General features: G+C 39.3%; 1 protein-coding gene across 3 annotated transcripts in view; it reads left to right on the top strand.

The window, feature by feature from the left end:
* The first annotated feature begins 9,112 nt into the window (after window positions 1-9,112).
* Window positions 9,113-23,797, top strand: part of LOC115007250 (uncharacterized) — a 71,106-nt gene continuing 56,421 nt past the window's right edge. Inside the window, exons 1-3 of one of the 3 annotated variants that reach the window (XM_029430031.1) lie at window positions 9,113-9,344; window positions 13,782-13,903; window positions 20,344-20,391. In XM_029430031.1, coding sequence (XP_029285891.1) covers window positions 9,287-9,344; window positions 13,782-13,903; window positions 20,344-20,391 — 228 coding nt within the window. In that variant the 5' untranslated portion in view covers window positions 9,113-9,286. The remainder of the gene's footprint in view (window positions 9,345-13,781; window positions 13,904-20,343; window positions 20,392-23,797) is intronic. The other 2 variants (XM_029430033.1, XM_029430032.1) reach the window with 2 other exon arrangements.

Below are 23,797 nucleotides of genomic sequence, written 5' to 3' on the forward strand. Positions count from 1 at the left end.
CAGCTAACAGGAGATACCTCTGGTCGGCCCGCACCGGCTACAGGCGGCGTGCTAACAGCTACAGTAGCTAACCACTGACTTTCTATGGTGCGGAGCCTCGCTTCTGGCCCTCTAAACCCGTCTCCAACCCTGCATATAAGCTACATTTAATACATGTACATCAGACATAGGCGTAGGAATAGCTAAACATGAAACACACAGAGCAGGAGAGAGCAGAAAAGAAACAGAGATGCCATCGCTAGCTGCTAATGCCACAGTAGGTAACGTTAGCGGAGCAGAAAGGAGTGTAAACAACTGTGGATTTAGAGAGAAGGTTGCTAAGAGAAGAAAGGATAAGGAGAGAGTTAGTTTGTTTTCTGGAGCCAAGCCAAGTAGAATACAGGACTGTCTCAGAAAATTAGAATATTGTGATAAAGTTCTTTATTTTCTGTAATGCAATTAAAAAAACAAAAATGTCATGCATTCTGGATTCATTACAAATCAACTGAAATATTGCAAGCCTTTTATTATTTTAATATTGCTGATTATGGCTTACAGCTTAAGAAAATTCAAAAATCCTATCTCAAAAAATTAGAATAGTTCCTCAGACCAAGTAAAAAAAAAGATTTATAACAGCAAAACAAAATCAAACATTTGAAAATGTCCATTAATGCACTCAGTAATTGGTTGGGAATCCTTTTGCATGGATTACTGCATCAATGCGGCGTGGCATGGAGGCAATCAGCCTGTGGCATTGCTGAGGTTCTCTATGGGGTTCAGGTCAGGGGAATTGGCAGGCCAATCGAGGACAGTAATGCCATGGTCAGTACACCAGTTACTGGTGGTTTTGGCACTGTGGGCAGGTGCCAGATCATGCTGGAAAATGAATTCCTCATCTCCATAGAGCTTTTCAGCAGACGGAAGCATGTAGTGCTCTAAAATCTCTTGGTACACAGCTGCATTTACTCTGGGCTTGATGAAACACAGTGGACCAACACCAGCAGCTGACATGGCTCCCCAAACCATCGCTGACTGTGGGAACTTCACACTGGATTTCAAGCAACTTGGATTTTGCTCCTCTCCAGCCTTTCTCCAGACTCTGGCGCCTTGACTTCCAAATGAAATACAAAACTTGCTTTCGTCTGAAAAGAGGACTTTGGACCACTCTGCAACTGTCCAGTGCTTCTTTTCCATAGCCCAAGTCAGACGCTTCTTCCGTTGTCTTGAGTTCAGAAGTGGCTTGACCATGGGAATACGGCTATTGTAGCCCATTTCCCGGACACGTCTGTGAACAGCGGCTTTTGATACCTGGACTCCAGCTTCAGTCCACTGTCTTTGAAGCTCCCCCAAATTCTGGAAGCGACTCTTCTTCACAATGCTGTTAAGGCTGCGGTCATCTCTCTTGGTTGTGCAGCGTTTCCTGCCACATTTCCCCCTTCCAACAGACTTTTTGTGGATGTGCTTTGAAACTGCACTCTGTGAACAGCTTGCTCTTTGAGAAATTTCTTTTTGTGTCTTACCCTCCTGATGGAGGGTGTCAATGATGGTCCTCAGGACAGCAGTCAGATCAGCAGTCTTCCCCATACTTGTGATTTAGTTTACTGAACCAAGCTGAGTGTTTTTCAAGGCTCAGGAAACCCTTGCAGGTGTTTCGAGTTAATTAGACGATTCAAGTGATTCGTTGAACACCCTACTAGTATACTTTTTCATGATATTCTAATATTTAGAGATAGGATATTTGAGTTTTCTTAAGCTGTAAGCCATAATCAGCAATATTAAAATAATAAAAGGCTTGCAATATTTCAGTTGATTTGTAATGAATCCAGAATGTATGACATTTTTGTTTTTTTAATTGCATTACAGAAAATAAAGAACTTTATCACAATATTCTAATTTTCTGAGACAGTCCTGTATGTGTAATGGCACTGAGAGTGAAAGAACTACATTCTTTGCTTTTAGTTGAATATCAACAACATACATGTATGGCCTGATTGGAAGAGCTGTGCTCTTACCCCTAAACTGACACGTGACCATCGTAACATGCAAAAGTATTGTGTAGTCTGAACCCAGTATTAGGTTTGACAAAGTCAATAACCCAAATTTTAGCGGTGCCTTCAAAGTCGATGCAAAGCTTTGAATGGACATGAATTTCCAAGGGCAGTGCCAATTGAGGCCTTGTTATAAGATTCACAAAATGTTTTAATTAGACCAAGAATGTGTGTGTTTCCCAAGGTTTTATCAATCAAATAGAATTGAACGTATAGAGGCAATGAAAGATTTGAGGGATCCTAAAGGAAAATAACAAAAAAAAGTTTCTGGCACATCTACCTTACTGGACAAAATGTTTTACAATTTGCCTCTCATTCACCCATTCACAGATACTCATACTCCAGTGGTGGCAGAGCTGCCATTCAAGGCGCTGGCCTGCTCATCAGGAGCAACTTGCGGTTAAGTGTCTTACTCAAGGAAAAGTGGACAGTAGGATTAAAGCCGAGGCTGAGCTGTCAGTGCGTAGGTTGATAGCTAATGGCTGTTAGGGTCAAATAAACGGAGATTGAGACTACCAAAACAATGCAAAGGCCAAATTTGTGTGAGTTATGTGATGTAAAAAATCTCTTTGTGTTTGAACCCTGGTTAGATGGAGCTGAAAAATTCCCAATTTGCTCGACACCACAGTCCTTAACTAAAGTCCTAAAGTAACTGCTAACTCTAGTTTTGTCCTGTAGAGGGTGTAGACAAACTGTGATCCTTCATGGCCCACAATGTCGCTAGCTGCCTCTTTTCACCTAGTAAAAATGCATGTCCATTTACCAGTAATGAGCTAGCAGAAAGGACTCATGCTATCCTCTCACTTCCATCCTCCACTTTTATCCCATGCAGGCTTCTCACCAGCAAACACTGCTGATTATGCGTATTCGAATGCATGTTCCAGCTGGAAGTACTATAAAATGTGTGTTTTGAATCAAGACTGCTGTCATCATATACTGTATTTTGACATCATAAATTGTGAGTAAACATGTGTTCGCTGCATGTTGTAGGCTGCAATACTTCTTACTAACTTACCTGTCAAGGAACCATTTAATGATAATAACTACAAAATAAAGGAATCCATTGTACCAGATGATAATAAACCTCATGCAACATCACATCACAGTTTTACAACAGACACCCTCTCCTTTTTTTGTCTTCTAAAAGATTTGATGATTATATTTCAGCATGCAGCTGTTTACTGTTGGTAAGGGCTGGCAGAGAGTGGCAAGAGTTCTTTCTAGCGGTAGGTGACAACTTCTACTTCTCTTACTAAGCTTTGAAATAAATCTGCTGTAAGGCCCTACAAATTCAAGTAGTAGGCTATTGGTGCTAAATTCAATCCATTTTTTTCAAGCAACAAAAATTACAGTAACTAATAATACAGGTGGACTGTAATAACTTAATAATAACTTCAGCACAAACACGTACTGTAGTTAATCTTATACTGTTCAGCTCTACACCTATGACTCCTTGAAATCCCCCCGTGCTAACATGCTGTATGTTACCGAGAGGACTGAAGATTAGCATATGACATGACAGATTACATTAAGTCATGTCTGCGCCGTACTTTATGACATTAGCCTCTTAGCCCAGGCATACAGATGCATGCAAACCCTCTTATTTAAATCTGCTGCATGACATAGAACCTTTGATATGATTATTAGTCATCTAAGCGACTCGACTTCACCCTCATCAGATAGGAGATGTCAGCGAAGGTGAAAAATGATGGCCGCTTTGAACATGAACCTTGACAAGCTGCGATGAAACACTGAAAAGCAGACGACTGACTGAAAATGTTATTTAACAATGGATGTCTGGGGAGATTGTTCTTACTCACATGATTTCCTCGTAGAACTTTTAGGAGTGTTGGACAAAAGGCTTTTTTACCGTCTCCTCAAATATAAAATGAGAAAGTTGTTGAGAATGTGGTTGTTCTTTTCATGCTTACCAACTCATTAGTAACAGAAGTCAATCTGTCTCAGTCAGAACTACTGCCCAGATGGCTCTCCAATCTGCCCCGTGTAAAGAGTGAATCATCATAATCACACATAATCTGCTGTTCAATTTTTTTAATTTATACACTACAGTAATACATAAATCAAGCTCTATCTTTTTTAGACTTGTAAGCGACACAGAACAGAGTTATCACACAGTCTGAAAGAATTCAGCAATCTTGATATTTCAACCTCATTCCAATTGTCAGTCTCATCCAGTGTTTGCATATAGTGATACCCACCGTCTTCTTCTCTTTGGGGAGGTAGGGATTGAAGATACTTCTCTCCAATTATTCCCAGTGTCATCGGAGAAGCCCGCAACACCACTCAAGTGTCTTGTCTGTGCTCTGTGGTCTTTAATCTTAATTATAAAGCTATCATTACAGCATGAACCCTGGGCTGCCAACAGTGGAGCCCTGGGCTCATCTGCTCCGAATCAATCAAACTAAGTTCTGCACTGGAGGACTTTTTCTTTTTTTTCAATCAGGTCATTTTGATTCTCCCTTATCTCATTTTCATAATTATGCTTGTCCTTTCTCTAATGGAGTGAAAATACTCTACCTCCCGAAGCTTTACATGGTCAAGTCTGAATATTTAAACTGTTGCAACCTTGAACGTCTGACCTTGCTTTAGAACATTGTGACAATAACTGTTTTTTTTTTGGTTGCAAGCAGAACTTCAGTGAATAATCCAAAAGATCAGAATTTGTTCCCTGCAGAGCTTGTTAATTAAGCCTTGTTAATAGTGCAGGATGAGACAAGAACAAAATAACTTCAGTGGTTTATTGTTTATGAGAAGGTGTTAGATATGGAGTTATGCGTGTGTGAAACGCCCTCGTTCACACTCAAATTGTCAGCTTCTGCTGTAAATCAAGGCAGTAAAATTGGATGACAGAAAGAAAGTTGGCAGCAGCCAATGACAAATTCTCCCTATCTCAAACGCAGCTGACATCTTAAAGCTGTGATCAAGTGGAATGATCAAAGGCATTCAGTACTCCACTGAGAGTACTGTGTGTGTGTGTTTCCTTTTTATAATGCTTGACGAATACAGCATTGAATGCACAGGAACTGCCAATGACTCATCAGGTGTTAAAATAAAATAAACAAAAATAAATGTCTGGTGGAAATCAGTCTTACCATTGGTTACAAGTTAGCTATCTTGTACTAGTGGAAGCTAGTTAGCCTGGCTTGCTAGCTCCCACTTTTCAAGTGGAATACTTTGTGAGTTTTGACAGTCTGGTCATTTGCTGTCACCACATCTGAACCCATGAAAGTGGGACGGCTAACGTTAGCTAGACCCCCTCCTTTCTATAATACAGGACAAACACAGCACTGAGTGTGCAGAAGCTGTCAAGCACGTGTTGAACATACTTGCATAGCTTACCTGTAGTGGGAGTCAATGCTAACGTTGGCAAGACAGACTTAACTAGCTTCTACTTTAGGCCTAGCATTCTAACTTCAACTGTCCTTCAGAAAGCTAAGCAATATTAACTTTCACTTTAAGTGATTTTTTAATTGTATATGCTAACTAGCTAGTCTACCTTGCTAGCCCCTATTTTTCGAGTGGAAGCAAGTTAACCTACCTTGCTAGCTTCCACTTTCTGTATGTTATATAAACCTAATAGCAGGATGGGTCCTAACAGATGTTGTATGGACAATTTGATAACTAAAGCTATGTTAGCTTCTTGAAAAATGTCAAAAAGCGTTGTATCATTGCTCATAGGACATATAGCAACATGCTCCAGTAAAAACGCACCATTGGAGTTGACAGTGTGTCTCCAAGCAACACACTAACCTTTACATGTCTTACTTCTGCTGCCAAGGGAAATCTCCACCCAAAGGCCTGACGCTGTTTCCACAGATAGCCTGTGTCCAAATAATGGTTTATCCTTATTTGAAACATTTGTAGCTGAAGAATCGTTACATTTTATATTTCCTTATAGAAAAAGTGAAGAGATTTAAGATTTCTGCTGGATTTTTACAAAAAATAAAGGGAGGTTTATTCTGTTCTGAAAGTAGCTTTTGGTGTAAGACTTATTGACAAATTTCTGGTATAGCATGACTTCATGGTAAACATCAAGATGTTTGTTTTTAAAATGCACTATCCGCAGCACCAATCATCCTGTAGTCTGTAGTCGTAATTCATGAAAGATACGGTATTCAAACATAGAGCCACAGTTTAACAGATACTCAGTGAACTTATGAACCTTCAGTCTACAGTGGAGAAACTCAAAACGAAATCCTACACAAAGACAACCTGTAAGTCACATCCTTCATCATTAACGTTGATGAAGCAGATCAAAGAGTAGATGAATTGAGCTTTTCAGCTTTCAACAGGCGCAGCAGATACGGTATTGCCTTCCACTGTCCATGCCACCTAGTCCTAGCACAAAGGGAAAAGAGCCTGACAAGTGAGCACATGACAGTGAAGATTATGTCGAGTTCATAGGTCACATTTCTTTAATGCGCAAAACCCTCCAAAATACCTTTTATTGCTGTCTGTGAAAAAGCTAAAGCCTTATTTTAATGCGATTGAATGGAGGTCCTCATTGGTTTTAAAATATGCAAAGAAGTACATGCTAACATTAACCACTGCCTACATTATTTATCCTCCTGAAAAGTGTTTTATCAGCACTAGGCCTGCTTTACTTTACTTTTAAATATTCAAATTAGAGCGGAACTAAAATATCGACCATGCAAGAAAAGTGCTCTTTCACATTTGATTTTTAAATTAAGTTTGGTTAAAAATGGTTTGGTGTATTGTAAATTCTGTAGAGCTGCATTTTTTAAAAGGAATTGCCAAAGGCCTAACTACCCGCAGTAATCAATATTATTGACTATGTGACTGAAATACAGTTTTGAATGAAGGAAATCTCAAACTATTTTCAGTGATACAAATAAAATACGTTGAAGATTCATTTTAAACATCATAATAACATCGAAACAAACAATAACTGGTCAGCCGCACAGCTATACTGAAATATATTTCCAGAATTACTGTGTGATGCAAGGATTGTATTACATGAATTTAGTTCCACTTTGAGCAATGACTTCAAATCCACTTCAAAACGTTTGTGAGACTTGAGAGTGAACTTGAAAATGTACTAAAAGCACGGTATGATAGTGTGTGAGGAGTTCTTAAACAAAATATGTTTTTCATAGTAACACCATAAGGTCATAAACTAACAGATTAATCTCTCACCAGTTACTTTGCGTCCATTTTTCAGTCTTTAGTGGTTGATTCTTTCCCTGATGTGGACTTTATTTAGATGGCAGGAGGTTTTAGAGGTAGAGGGAAAAGCTTTTACTGTGGTTTACATTGGCCATGTATCATTGGGTTTACTAAAAAGTGAAGAGCTGTTCCTCGCTTTTTAGCACTCAATCTCCACCCCCACTCTTTATTTCCTAAAACCCATCACAAATTTGGTCTGGTATGTGACTGCTAATTTATCCTTTCAATGTATGATATCCTGTCATCTCCTCATTTGTCCCTGAGTGTTTCTAATCTGAGATAATCCCAGTCAAATCCTTTGATTGTGTGTTTGGACCTGATCCATCTCTAAAGAAGCAATTTAATGGGCTTCATGGCACTTGGTGTTAAGTCATTTATCTAGTGGATTGGATGTGAATGCTTGTTTTAATAAGTGCTCTGCATGAATAGTAGGAGACGTGCCATTTAATTAGGCAGAGTGTAGACCTATCCCATACCAACAACTTCTCCAAGGTTGTTTTATTTGGAGCTGAGTGCTTTGTTAGAGAAGGTATGGAACTCTTCACATTTTGCATCTGCAAACTGTGTGATCATTTCAACACAAGAATAATATATATATATATATATATATATATATATATATATATATATATATATATATATATATATATATATATATATATATATATATATACATGATGATGTGCTAAAAGACTGAAGCTGAAGCTACATGGCCCAGGCAGTAAGTCAGCTCTTCACCAGCCGATGACTCATGTGGAAGATATGGAAATAAATAAACAACATTGTCCGTGTACTGCAGTATTATAGTATACTACTAAAAATATCATTCAAATCTTGTTTTTGTGTAGTTTGTTCATTTTGTTCTAACATCATTGTTTTTTTGGATGCTAACTCATGAACAAACTTGGACAAGCAACACATTAGTTATATTTATCCTTCTTTTGTTTGTATATTTAAACAGCATGTTTAATTTTAAAGAGAAAATGCTTTGAGAACTAAACCTAACACTACTTAAGGCAAAGAGCTTGACTGGAGTACAAATGGCTCAAACACGGGGGATGTTCCGGTCCTAAATATTTGATGTAGTTTTGGATTTTATATACTTTTTTTGTACTGTTTTGTTCAATACTATAACACACTTTGTAACTTTGTGTTTGTGCTGTAACTGCTATAGTGCAAAAAGAAAGTATTCCAGCCTCTGAGTAACATTATTATCTGCTTTTTCCCCTTTATTTGTTTTTGTTTTTTGCAGCTCATGCAATTTTTGTACTGTTTAGTTTCTGAACTACAAGATCATTTTAAGCTTCAGTGACTCTTAAGGCTCAAAAGAAATTGTGACATCATTTATATTGTGAATATCGATTGATAAAACAAATGTCCATATCAAAAGCCCTAGTAACCTATTACCCACTAAGTCCATGTAAGCAGCTAAGGGGACAAATAACTGTTATTGTGGAACTTTCCATTGACATTTCTACTAATACGCAGAAAGATGTGTGGGGGAAATTCCGAGATCTGTTAGTCATTTCCCAGCAGTGACTCTACGTGATGGTTTGTTGCAACACACTGATGTTTTTAAGAAAGCTTTCTCTTTCAGTTCAGCTACATTACATCAGTACATTCTCCTCCTTCATTATAACATCTTACACTTTCCCCCTAAACAAAACATAATCTACCTTTGTGGTGGTTTACAATCATCACTTTCTCACTGATCTGTTTGTAGACAGTCTTGACAGAGACTGCATCAAGTTAAGCTTTTCTTTCTTTCTTTTTTTTCATTTGGCTTCCTGTCCTGACGTGCTCCAGTGTGCAGCTTTGATTGGCTGCTCATTTTCACAACTTCCTCAAATACAAAAACACAGAGCGATCAGCTGACAGTGAGTGCAGTACTAGTTTAGACATGTTGATTTGTCTCTTAAAGTCCATATAACACCGGTGACTAAAACTAAAACTGAGGAATGTTAACAGGAAGTGGAAGAAACTGCTCGTATCTGGAAGTTCTCAGAAGTGAGTGGAAGAAGTCGTCTCGACACCACAACACAAAGTGAAACATGGGCAGTGAGTACAAACCACTGTCTTCTGCAGAGTCATGCAGAACTTTATTCATAGGTATGTATGTCGTCCGATACTTTATGTTTGATCAGGAACATACTGTATATTCAACCTTTACACAGTAATAGTACAACATCTGATTATTATTATTGTGTTTTTATCTCATAATGTCTACTCTCTCTGTCACCCAGAGTTTACCACGCTGAGGTCGGGGCCTGTATCTATCAAGCATCTCAGAAAGTTTAGCCAGGACTAAACCCCGTCTTACCTCAGAGCAGAACTTGCTGGTCATTTATGAAATAGTCCTTCACATACTGGAGGTGTGATGCTGCTGTCTTACAACACTCAGCTGCAGTAGAAATGATGCTGATGTTTTGTAGTTTTCTGAAAGTTGTGACATTAGATATGCAGAAACCATTTTTTTATGTCGACATAATGTGTATGATCAATAGTGTTAGTAGCTAAGTTAATTATGATATGTAAATATTATGCCAAAATGAATAAGTAGCTATCTTTAAAAAGCTTCATTAAAAATATTTACCAATAGACATTTACTGCAGGCTGCACATAGTAAACAGATGCAAGCCACCTGTGTAGCTTGAAAACAAATACATACTATTAATAATAGTTAGGGGTGTAAATAACAAGTTACATCACAGTACAATATTATATCGATTCTTTGGCTGGTGCGATATTTGCTGATATCACAAAGTCTGCCAAAATACAATTTCAGTTCAATTCAGGGGCCTGCGATGAAAGTGACATCAGTTACATTTATATCAACTCACAAAAAGCAACTAAAATATGATTTTACAATTTAAATGAAAAACAATGTATTATTCTATAATAAAGGAATAAAAACAGAACTCCTGTTGTTCACTATAAAAGGCTCAATTTCCCATGTTTAAGTGCAAACGTTTTGTATCAGTTAAGAATTTCAAAATAAGGGCGTATCTAAAAGATATGTTTCAATATTGATATCGTTGATCATTGAGATGATATATGGATCCAGATCGGAGGATCTTTACACGCCCAGTAGTTGGCTTTACTCTGCCCTCACATTGTTTTACAATGCTCATAATAGTGCCTATAAATGTGCAGTGATAACCGACAGTCCTTGTTAGTTCAGTTTACACAGAGAGAACTCCTCAGCCTGTGAACACAGTTAACCTATATCATATCTTCTGTGGCTCAGGAGGGAGCTTTTCATCAGAAAAATAACCGATGATGTCATCAGGGCTGTCTCGGCCTGGACTACAAATGTATACCAGAAAGCCTGCCTTAAACACTCGAGGCCTGGAGTTAACCAGGCAGTGAGGGACTAATTAAAGATGGTATTGAGTTGCATATTGGGAAATGAAAAGATTGCTGGAGTGCCCCTTTAACTTATGAGCCATTGCAGTTTGGGGAGATCTTAGTTATTTCTCTACTGTCACCAAATCTTTGGATATACACTGTAACAATGTGAACATGCCACTCAAGCATTGAAGGCCCATCATCGATCATTTGAAATACATAAATAGTTGATAGACCTACAATATGCATAATTGCAGTTTATGGAAAGAGATTAATCTTTATATTATCTGATACCCTATATGAGCTATCCAAGTTTGATTCACTACCACTGATATTGTGGTTATTGCAGAATTAAATCATCACTGAAGCTACAGTTTCTCTTTTGTTCCATTTTAAGATTTTGAGGACATTTTTGCAGAGATCATGTGCTCTTTTTTTGTCGAATAAGGACTGATTCCCTACTCTGAGATGCTTGATAGGTGCAGGCCCAGATGAAATATATCTCCATACATAGATTATATGTGTACTGTAGGTCTATTGTTTAAAGCTACCTGCCATAAATGTGAAAATGATTGAGGAAACATTTTTCCCTTATTACTTTCCTTTCAGTTAAATGATCACGATGTATTCAGTGGATACATTTACTCTATAATTAAGATCATAATATAGTTCAAATAAATGAAGAGAAAATAAAAGCTGAATGTTTAGTAAAACAGTAATAATTGTTTCCATCTAGAGGTGCTGTAAGCCTGCGCCTGGAAGTCGTGACGGCCGTGGTATTAACTTACCAGTCCCTCAACCCCACCCCCCATTGTAGCCAGATGGCGGTCACACGGGCGGTTCCTTGCCCAGACCATGCTGATTTCCCATCATTCTTTTGTTAATGAGGTCGTTAGCAATGCAACGGACAATTAAATCATCTCAATCTGGCATTTTCCCCATTTGTTTACTGTATAGTGTACTGTACAGTGTTTGAAACTCCTCCAACATCAGTCTCACCGCTCCTGTCGACATTATGACTTTCTATCCTTCTATTCTTTCTTTTGATTCATGTCTGTGACACTGTGCAGCAGGTAATTAAAACATCACTGACAGACGCTCACCACTAAAGCCATTTTCAGACAGTCACGTAGAATAAACAGAGCTCTTGACAGAGTTCGTGTTGGTACATTCTCCTCTGTGATAGTGGGAGTTCAGCGTCTCCAACTGACAAACTTTGTTTTAGTACATCACCCTGTATGGAAACAACACAGCCTGGAGCTGCTGCTGCTGCTGCTGCTGCTGCTGCTGCTGCTGCTGCTGCTGCTGCTGCTGCTGCCGCACAGAGGAGGTGTGGTTAGCTGTTAAAACGTGCGTTGAGGTTGACTTCAGCCAGTTAGTCGAACACTCACCTTCATGTGAAACGCTGCCGACACTGACACCGCTGACAGTTAATTATGGGTGTCACAGATCATGCAGACGTGTCACCTCGGCTACAATTGATGCGCCGCATGTTTACATCTCTGTTGCAATGTTGTTTTCTATTTATTTACTCAGCTGCAGTGTATTCGTTATTTAGCTCCAGAAGTGCCTCAGGGCTTGCCATAATGATTGTAAAAGCAGTACAGATTCGGGGGAGGGACATTTTTAAAAGGACTTGTGGGTATAATTGGTAAACCTGCCATCACAGTAACTTTGGAAATATTCAGGCTGTTGAAACACGAAGACTGCCTGTTAGCTAGACTGTCACACTCTGTATGTCTCTGCATGGCTCCATTATTTTTTGCAAACTCTTCTACACATACAAAGCTTTTTTGACAATGAGTGAAAACCAACTAAACTCGATACATTGTTAGACAGGCAGACGAAAAGGAAGCAGGCTTATGAATTTTGACACACAGTAGTATTTGTAGAGTGCCTCACTAGAGTGATTTCCATTCATAGGACAGGTGGCTGGTGTCAGTAACAGGGAGGTAAAAGTAGTGACACCTAGACACCACACATGTATCTAAAAATGCCACATTCTTGACTTTTAACCAAAATGGGTGTTGAAAAGGGAAGTTAATCTGTTTTTCCTATTTCACAGCTTGTCTCAGAGACATTAACGCGAGCTGAGATATATGCCTGGTCAGTAATAAAAAATGCTTACACAGAATCTGATGGGCTACATTAAAAACCCACCCTTTGATTAAAAGATTTTTCATCCGAAGATAGATTTTCACCTGAAGCAATCCGGTTCAACGAGAGGCCCAAAAGAGACAGGAGCTTCTGAGGCAGCATTTTATCCCCACACAGATGACAGCTAGCCTTCATTGCTGTCTCCCAATCTTTTTATGGGATGAAACCAACAGCTCTGGCTCCTAGCTACTGTCCGATGTTTAGCTTCAAAGCTCCTGTTTGGGAATCATCACTTACAGAGTTTTCTGTTAAATCAGAGATGCTGGTTGCTGTGGCTAACCCGAGCCCCGGGCTGTAGGACCACATGTCTGGCAGCTAGCGCATGATGTATTCCACTGCCTGCCTTTTATGTCCGCTCCTAATTGAACCTGGACGGATTGTTTTACTGCAAGATATTAGTCATCATTTCAGCTGTGAGTTGAAAGCAGCACGCAACGTGTTGTCGTTAACAATTAACAACTCCTGGTCCTTCTTTTCACCTTGTTGCCTAACACAATCTTGCATCAGAGCAGACTTTAACACATTGTGGAAGTCCTCTTTAGATTTCATGAGCTAATTATGGCTTTAATTACTATTTAAAAAGCTATTTATGCCAAAATAAATTTTGGGAAGTGGGTATACTGCAGACATGTTATTTCTCTTGAATATGTTTTTTTTATAATAATAATTTTGGTCTGAAGTAACTACATTTTGCACGTAATACAAATAATGGCAGTATTAGCAAAAGAGAAAACCAAACCAAATAATGTACAAGATTCCAGCATTGAAAGTCATCACTAAATAGAACCATTACCTTTAAAGGGAACAGAATACAGGTCGAATACACTGTGTGCTGTATGCTTTAATATGAAATAAGTTGCCGTATAAATGAGAATATTTGCAAAACTCTGCAGAAGATACAATGATTTACAACTATGATACATCAATTCAACATTTCCTGAGCAGCAATGAATCTTCACATGGATCTGGGATTAGCCTTTGATGCAATGTGAATCAGTGCTCTTCCATTCATCACCTCTATGTTCTCCTCTTCTTCTGCAGAGAAGTCAGAGTGCTTTATATGCAGGGACGTTGAACTTCAAGCCAGTGACCCACTGAGGAATTTCTGTGACTGCAAGAATTTACTTGCTCATCACGTGTGTCTGTCCACGTGGATCCAGAAGGTAAGAAAGACTCTCCATGTAGAGAACCTTGATATTTCAGTGTGGATGCTTCTCCTCATCAGCCATTTGTCAGAATTTGAGGGAAGAAAATGTCTTTGTTGGTCTTCCAACAGTGAATAAATGTGTTTGCCATGTTAGCATACCTTATTGAGACAAAACGTTGCTGTTTGCCTCAAGGTAATGAGCTACCTTTCAAACAGCAACACCAATTAGTTTTAATGAGGGTTGCTAACAATGATAACACGTCATCGTTATACAGTTGAAGCACAGCTGAAACAGTGAGAAGTGCCTCATAATAGACTGGCAGGAATCCAGGAAGCTATCATGCACCCGACACCTGTCACCTACCGCAAGATGGCTCATTTACATCTGAGCACTGCTTGATCCAGCAGTTGTATTGATACAGCGGTCACTGATGGGCTGCTTTTGCACTGCACCTCTTCTGTAGGTGGCATGAATTTCTCTTTCTGTTCAGTCATGGTGCTTATTGCTGCTCATGCTAATTACTCGTCCTCCATCCATCCCAGCAAACCGCTGCTGCTGCTGCTGCTGATGCTCCTGCTGCTGTGAGACTTGTAAAATGTATAATTACCTCTGTATAAGTATTTTCCCCAGAAATTTAAAGTAAAAAGTTTTAAAGTTACCAAAGGAGTGTTGATGTGAAAATGTAAATTCAACTGCAGAGTTTTACACCTCAACTGCAATTTTTCACATAACTAATAAACCTTTAGTGCTGCACAATATATCGTTTTTCTTATCGTCATCGGAATGTCAACTTCGTGATAAACACATCGTGAAAGACTGCGATATTAGACTCAGAACTTTCAGAAGAATACTTTATTACATTGGTGCCTTTTGTGTTCAGTCTCCTTTCATTTCTTTACATTTAACAAGCTATTTGTTGTATTTTTAGCAGTATACTGAAAGCAACAGAAATGCAAAACTGACTTTAATATCTATTTATTGAAAGTAATGTTGTTGTATCTCGATATTCAACAACATTATCGCATATTTTTCTCACATAGTGCAGCCCTAAAGCAAATGAGTTTTTATGTCACCTGACAGGAAAATGCACTTTAGGAGCCTGTTAGTTGGCCTGAATACAACAGACCACATTACAGTTCATTTAGCTGATGCTTTTGTCCAACGCGACTTACAATAAGTGCAAACAATCAGGAGGATACAACTCCGAACGGCAAGAATCTTGTGAGTACATTAGCTTGAGATGAAATCATTTAAGTGCAGAACAATAACTTCAAATAAGCCAAACACAAGTGCAACATACAGAAACAATAGAATAAAAATGATTTTTATTTATACATAATATAATCACTGTTCAACTACCTTAACCCTTGTGTTGTCTTTCGGTCAAAAATGACCGCAATGTTTAGCAGCAGAGAAGAAACCCTAAAGGACCTGTTTTTAACTTGACATTTGATGACTTTTCCTAAAGGGAGCCCAGAATTTGAAAAAGTTAAATATAGTTTAGTTTATATAGTTATAGTAAATAGTTTTTGTTTATAATCTCATGGGAGCTGTACCAGGGTACACAGATTGTCTTAGAGTCATTTTTGACCCGGCAGTTAAAATCACAGTCACAGTCAGTTATACACCACAAAAAACACAGATCTGACCGCCAGACAGACACACACACACACGCACGCACACACACACACACACACACACACACACACACACACACACACACACACACACACACACACACACACACACACACACACACACACTCTGACAAACAAAAAGATTATTGCTGCCACTGATTGATCTCAGAAAAACAACAACTTATTTGGGCAGGTGCATCATTACCCACCCATGACCTAAGTTCACAGGCAAAATACAGACACACACACACTTTTGAGATTGTGTGTGCTGCTGATTGATCACAGAGAAAATAGAACTTTCTCGTGCAGGTGCTGCATCAACACATTTCTTTGACTTTCTTAGGCTACATAAGTACTATCTAAAGCTAGAAAACTACTTTACCAAAGCAAACCATTATAACAAGAAAATCGAGAGGTGTCCACTAATAAAATGCAGTCTTTTTGCAATGTGAAAAGGGGAAAACTAAGAGATTTATAAAGTGTGTGGTTAATTACAGGTTGTGTCTTCATGTAAAATAGATTTTGGGTTGAAAATTCAATGAAGCTGCTTTATTTAAGATGTTTAGTGGAGGCGCGTCGTAACAATCAAATGTACTACCAGCACTGGGTCAAAGCACAGGGCATCATAACGTACGATACTCTGCAAGTTAAAGCTGCACTAATCTATTTTTCTATATTAACAATGGATCAAATGACCGTGTAATATGAAGAGTCGCTCTTAGTCATGAATCCAAAGAGAATTATTAGCCAAAGCTTTTTAACGTCTTTTTTTATATAGCTATATTATAGCTTATAGTTTTGGTTTTATGCCCCGCAACTTTACTTTTTAGTTCAAAAATTGTATTAACCCTGTCTTAGTAGCAGCAAGGAATTGTTGTGGTCTTGGATATACACACCGCAACCTACGAGCACCAAATGACAGACTGCTGAACATAGCGGAGCAGTTAGCAGTTAGATTTTTCTCAGGAGTTGGTGAAGACTAAAACAGAGAGTGCATACTGTGTTTACCAGACACATCACTCCAAACGAATGCTATTATAGACCTTTGTCTCCGTAAGCAGGCATTAGTTTTCTAACACATCGCCATATTAACTTCACAAAGGCAGAATAGGTCAAACGTATGAGATGTTTAGCTTGTTGTGGCGTGAGTTGGTGCAGCTTTAAGTATGTAGTTTAGCTGGTAATATAAAATAGCTATCCAGTTCAAGGGGAAGTACACCAATTTCACAAGTCAAGATAAGGTACTAGTCACGGGGAGTACTACTCAGCCTGTGGAAACAGTTGTATATAGTGTTTTGTCACAGTGGGCGACCTGTGTGGGGGTCAAGTCTGAGTAAATGACCCTGATGAGGTCATCAGAGTTATCTAGGCTTGGGCTTTGAGATTTAAGTGCACAACAGCTGTGGTTGATTTAAGAAAACACCACCCCGCTGAGATTCACGCACTATGCAAGTGAGTATATAGTGCACACAGTGTACTAACAGAAGGATCCACATTGAGACGATGTGTTACAAACTGGAGGATTGGATCTGAATCTGTATCTGAACAGACACTATTGGGTTGCCTGATGGGAAGTGTAGTATCCAGTATTTATGGAGCTTGATCCAAACTCGCGACTTAATGTTAATCTAGGAATGCTCTACGAATACTGACCTAAAATGTTTTAAATCTGTATCGCGCAAGTCACCCAGCAAGAGCAGCTGAAAATTGATTCAATTTGTCACTCATGCACTTTTGGACTGTACAATATCTGTAGTTCCTATATACAGAATATGTGTAAATTGCATATTAATTAAGGATAAAACGAGCGTCTGCTGTTGAATGGTTTGTGTTGTTGCTGTCCACTCCTGTGAGCTGCGGCTCTCTTTGGAGACTCCACAAGTGGTAGACAACATGCTACAGCAGACCTTTCATCTGCACCACCCAGCTGTCAGAGTGAAGAGCCACTTCCATTAAGTGTGTGTCTTCCCACTATACAATTATATACAGACACACACACTCAGGCTCATGAAGCAGGCACGCACGCACACACTCGCACAGAACACCGCTCTCTGCCGAGAGTGTGTGCCGATGCTACAAGACTACTTTAGTTTTTGTGTGTGTGAGAAACAGACAGAGAGAAACAGAGAGGGAGAGAGAGAGAGCGTGCGACCTTTTAGAGTGCTCAGGGTAGGGAGCCCCTTTCCCTTTTACAGAACAGAAATCAGCAATTGACCTGTCACTTTTGCTCTGATAGCCATCTCTGGAAAGCAGGTCATGCCCATATGTCTAAAGTGCCTCTTAACCGCATTTTATGAAGCCAGAAAATGTAATCCAATAATGATTTGACTTAAGAGAGAGAGAGCTAGCCAGCTGGGAGTGATAGCATGCACCGTTACCACTCCTAAAAGCAGCCTGAACAAAAAAGGGCAAATTCCACGTCCTTATTTAATTCCCACAACAGTATGACACAGATGTTGTCACTAAACAGTGAGCAGGCTGAATTCAAACACAACAAAACAGCGCTGGCATTCATTTCCACAACTGTTGATGCATACTTCAGCGTGTTTGCAGCAGAGAAATATCTGAATGATCATCATCTGCGCTGAAGCAAACCATACGCTATCTTTTTTTAGACTGCCTCATTTGTGCCCCCCCTCTCCTTCCCCATTTCAGGTTCCCAAAGACAAATAGCATGGCACAAAACTAATTAGTAACCAGGAACTAGTTAGGAGATGCCCTTTGAAAAGCATGTCCTGAGGCAGGATTTAAATATAGGGACAGAGTCAGTGACTGAGTGTGCCTAGGAGATCCCGGCCTCCAGGCGCGGCAGCACTTTGACCCCTGACCCTCATTATAGGGAGTGCATTCCTAGAGGGGTGAAACCCCTCGCAGCACAAAGTACAAGGGCATGGGAGGACTGTATGGCTCGTACCACACCAGCCGAGTGTGGCCTGGTGTGTCTCACTGCCCAGCACAACAGCGGTTTGAGAAAATACAGAGCTAGGACGCAGGCTTACAGAAAGTAATGCTATACACTCACTATCCCGACAGATAAATATGTTTTTCATTTTTATACATCTGGTTTCACTCTATTGAAGTTAATGGGAATCTGCAAAAAAAAAAGGCTCTTCAGAATTTGTAACCCAATACATCTGAAATAAAACACATGGTAGTTAGGGGGGGAAGAAGTGAGGAGAGGGGTTTCAAAAGTGCTAACAAGTTGCTGGCTAAACATAGTGTTGATGAAGTGGAGAGTGAAGCATTGACTAAAGTGTGAACTAGGTACCTAACAGTTTGATGCTACACAATGTTGACAGTCCAACTCTAAATCAACATTTGAATGCTTTTTCTTTTGGCATGTGCATACATTTAGTTTAAAGCCAGACAGTTGCAGATAAAGCATATATTATAAGTATTATAAACATTTCTCCAGAGCGTTGTAAAGTCCAAAAGTCAACATTTATTGAAAAAAGATAAATGTTATGATTTCCAGAATTCATAACATGTTTAAATCTAACGACATAATACTGTTTGCTCTCCCGCTCCAAAGGGAGGCGCTCACTGACGAGTTATATTCATTAAAGAAACTTAATGTTATGAATATGAGGATTTTGTTGGAGGACGTCATTCAAAAAGCTCAATACAATCTGTGAATGTATAGAAGTGACATTCAGTAGAGCCCTGCGTGATAGGTTACCATGCTGACATACATTAGATATGTTTTTCATCTGTGACTGAAGTGTGTGTTTATGCCAGCAGGGCCAGCTTATAAGTGTGCATGCCTATACCCCCCCCCCCCACTCTGTCTCTCATGGGTTGATTCTCATCACTGCAAACAGACTTGGTTTACATTCATTAGCACAACACTCACAGCAATCAGGCCACAGTGCCAGGGGCAATGGTCCTCTTTATAAAATCACATTGCCTAATAGCAGTGTTCTATAATTATATGCCATTAACATCGATCAAAATGTGCTCCTACATGCCATGCGTATTAGCAGTTTGTGTTTTGTACAAATGCTTTTCTTGTTATTTGCATCTTCAGATAGTTAGCAGCGGCGGTACATTAAGTGCATTTTAACAACATTTAGTTATGTATGTTTAGCCATTAATTACTATATATAAACCTCACAACATGGACAAAACACACTAGGGCTTACCGATATGGGAAAATAATCTAATTGCAATTTTTTTTTTTTTTTCCTTCTGTATTATTCATGACATACAAGCAATACATAATTCTATATTATGTCCAACACAACATTGTATACAGTCAACATATAAACTGCTCTTTAATGTAAGCCATGTGTTTCGATCAAATGAGATAATTTGATGCATGAATTGATATGAATAACATCTTTATTTAGCTATTGAATTTAAAGAAACTTTAATCACAGTAGAAAATTGTACAAGCCGTGTAAACATTTAATAAAGAAAATCAAAGCACTGTTATATATGCAAAATAAACTGTTTCCACCTCTTAATTTTTGCAGCTTTTGCAATTTGAATATTGCGTTCTATTACACTGCGGTGTCGGTTTGAATGCGATTGAATTGTTCAGCCCTAAGAAACACTGACTAAACAGAAAACACAAGACTTTAGAAAGCACAACACAGTGAAAGATGTTTTCAGACAACTTATTTGTGTTTGTGTCTTTAGCACCTTTTGGGTTAAAGACACAAACACATTTTCCAAACAATCATAATTAGTTTATTGAACAAAACCCAAACAAATGATTTGTCACTCATGCTCATATCGTTCCACAGTCCAGCTTTAGAGCTGTTGTTTTAAAGCTCCACTGTCACTAAACTACTTTTAAATATTGTTTCCTTACAGGGATGTGGGAGTGAAGACAGGCTGCACTGCATTATCTGCAAAGCCAAGGTAAGTGTATTGATGTGTGTGTGTTTTGAGAGGGAGGGTATTATAAAAATTCAATGAGAGATCTGATGATGTCTCATTCTTTTAATCTCACTGTGTGAAATGTAGGTAGCAAGCATTTAAACAAACACCGTTTAGGTCATTAGACAGTGGCTGCATCTCACAAAGGAGATTTAAACAGAGCAGATCCATAATACTAATGAGCAATCAGGTCTTTGTTTGGCTCTGTGATTTAGCAGATTTTGCAGCAGTTGTGTTGCTTATGAGCTGTAAGCTGTCTCTTATTCCTTATTATTGCAGCAGAACACTCGCTGAGGAAAAGGAGGCAGAAACAGTACAATATTTGGCAAAGGATACAAGCCATGTAATGACCAAATCTGTATTCATTTCATGAGCAGAAATTAATCACGCCTTCCTGTGGTACATTCTTAATGCAAATTTTCCATCAACACATTGTGTCTTGTGTTTGTGAGTTTATTCGTATGAAATGGCGGCTGATGTGTCATCACAGATGGGGTTGCGTGTTGGATAAGGTGGTCACATTACTAACCATCTGAGATTAGGAAGTATGCTGTTGATGTGCTGTATGTATTCATGCGTGTGCCGTGGGTCAAAGCATCAGAAGCTGGCTACTGACTGTTTTATTCATTGTTAGCTCGACAGCGGCGGTTTTAAAATGTGATCTCTGCTGTCTGGTCTTGTGTGTATGCATGGGAGGGGTCCACTCTGTGGAAGAAAATGTCACAGTTACTCTGACAACGACCTTTCAGGATTTAAAGATATACACAGATTCACACACTGATGGAAGTTAAATGAAACATTTAGTCTGTCGGGAAGTCTCCACTGATTGTTTTTATTCATCGAGAAATTTGTCTTTGTCTCCATTTGGGGTCAAAGACCAGTTGGTCCGGATAAGGACGTCAACATGTCTCTATTACATACAGCTGGCTTTGTTTCCAACAGGGGGACGAGTATGTTTTTAGTCAAACTGAATTTTGAAATGATTCTCAATGTTTGTACAAGTCAATATATTGATACTGTGGGTATTGTGCAGATGTTTAAAAACAGGATAAAACAGTTTTTGTACATGTTTGTAGAAACAGCATGTAGTCTTGGATCCCTGGGGTCGATGTTTCCTTGGCAGCAGTTGACTGATATTTGAGAGCCAGAGTTGCTAGGATACATGCCGTTAACTTTCGTTAATCACGTTGTCATATTGCCTTACTAATGCATAACAAGTTGGATTTAGCACTTCAGTGCTTTGTCGCAGTCGGCACAGGTTGCTTCTTTTGTCATGTGTCAGAACGAGTCATAATGCTACATGCCTCTCCAGCTCAGGCTTGTACACCGGACCGGACCAGACCGGCAAGACCGGAAATCATCAAATATTTTGACCAAACCTAAGTCCCCATGATATATCTTCTGTACCATGAGGTGTCATGTTAACCTGCAGACTCCCTCCTGACTGGAGTAATGTAACACTGTGTTGTTTAAATGGAAGTCATTGTCTTTTCTTTCTGTTTCCCTGACAGTATTTGGCTTCAGGCAAACACATTTTCTAGGCGTTACAGCTATCTCTGCTCCTCTTTTACCTAAGAAGGGACATTTCTTGCACTTCTGCAGCATCTCCAACTGACCGTTGCACTTGTCTCCGTCCATTGTACAGATCGTCATCCATTATTAATGCCAGGCAGAGACATCCCACCGAGAGTCATGAACAGGGGTTAGTGGCAGGACTGGTGAATGCTGCGAGTGGCAGCGGTGCCATTTAGAGAATGATTGTTGGGAGGCCTTTACTGTATGAACTCTGCTACAGTAAGTTAATGCATCAGTATAATAACATTTTAATGTCTGCAGTAGCAAGGCCATTTAATATTTGTCCACAGAGAGATGTATATGTACATCAGCAATGACTGCAGTGATGATAGTGATAATCATTTGGTCCCGCGCTGCTATCACTCTGTAATGCGTTGCTGCAATCACCCTTGGTTAACATTAACAGGCTTTAGCCATTAAGACTTTGAGCCGGCAGTGCTCATCATACAATGCAATTTCATTTCATTTTCTTGCTTTGTTTTTCTTGTTGATGCTTCTTTTGCGTCTATGTTGTTTTCCCCTTTCGCAGCGTGGTCTCAAATGTGGGCCATTTGTATGAGTTATGCTAATTTGTTGGGGCAATGAATGCATTAATTTCATTAGCACATGGCCTCAAAGCAATTATTACCAGAGTAGGTGTGTCACAAGCAATCATGTAAAAATTTGCCAGTTAATTATTAAGATTTTGTTCTGAGGGACCTGAATTTGACACCGAGTCGCCGAGGGAAAAAAAAAAGAGAGGAGAAAGTTAATGCATTCCAGTGTCCGAGGCTAGGTGCTTGTTGTTAAACACAGTGGGGAGGCTGTGGCATTGTGGGCCTACTGGCACCATTTTTACATGTTGACAGCTCACATTCTGGACTAATTACCGCAAATAGCAAAGGGCTAGCTGCTGCTCGCTCAATCCAGGAGGGTGTAATTATAAAGAAAAGGAGGTCCAGAGCCGCTAATGGCCTCTGCTCCCTTTGATTGGAGTCCGGTGGAGAAGACGTTGGTTTGGGGGTGTGGAATGAGGAAGCACATTCACAGCTCCCTCCCTTCACTTTTACACTTGTCGTCTGCTAGTAAATTACATTTTCGTGACAGGGCTCAAGGCTGTATAACAGTTATTAATGTTGCAAGTCAGAAAATCAGTTTGTCAGCATGCAAACAATATACAGTAGCAATAAGGAAATGACGAGGTCGGCTTCTGTGAATGTCTTCAATCAGTAGTGGGGGGGTCAAGCTTTTCTTGTGTTGATTGTTGCTGCAAACATATTGTCAGCTCTTTTAATCCCATGTATGTTAAAAGCAGAGCACTCCAATCTTGTCTTAATCTTAAATTATAATTAATATATTAATTCACTTGGACATAACCAACACACTGGTGATACAAGTATAACACATTTTCACTGAAGTTTAAAAACAAAGATGTAAAGATGTTGTCAAATGGACTGCTTTTATATAGCGCTTTTACAATCTTTACGATCACTCAAAGCGCTTTACAACACATGTCATTCACCCATTCACACACATTCATACAGAGTCAGAGGCTACCATACAAGGTGCACATCAGCTCTCAGTAGTGTAACCATTCACACACACTCACACACCGTTGGCCAGGTCATCGGGAGCAATTTGGGGTTTAGTATCTTGCCCAAGGACACTTCGACATGCTGACTGCATGGGCTGGGGATCAAACCACCAACCTTCCGACCGGTGGACGACCACTCTACCTCCTGAGCCTCATATCTGTAATTACTTCTCGGGTTGTTTTCATAGCAACCACAAGAAAATACATAAGGAGTGGTTGCTTTGTAGTGTATATATATAT

The sequence above is a fragment of the Cottoperca gobio genome, chromosome 4 (assembly GCF_900634415.1).
Source record: "Cottoperca gobio chromosome 4, fCotGob3.1, whole genome shotgun sequence".
Taxonomy (NCBI): Eukaryota; Metazoa; Chordata; class Actinopteri; order Perciformes; family Bovichtidae; genus Cottoperca; species Cottoperca gobio.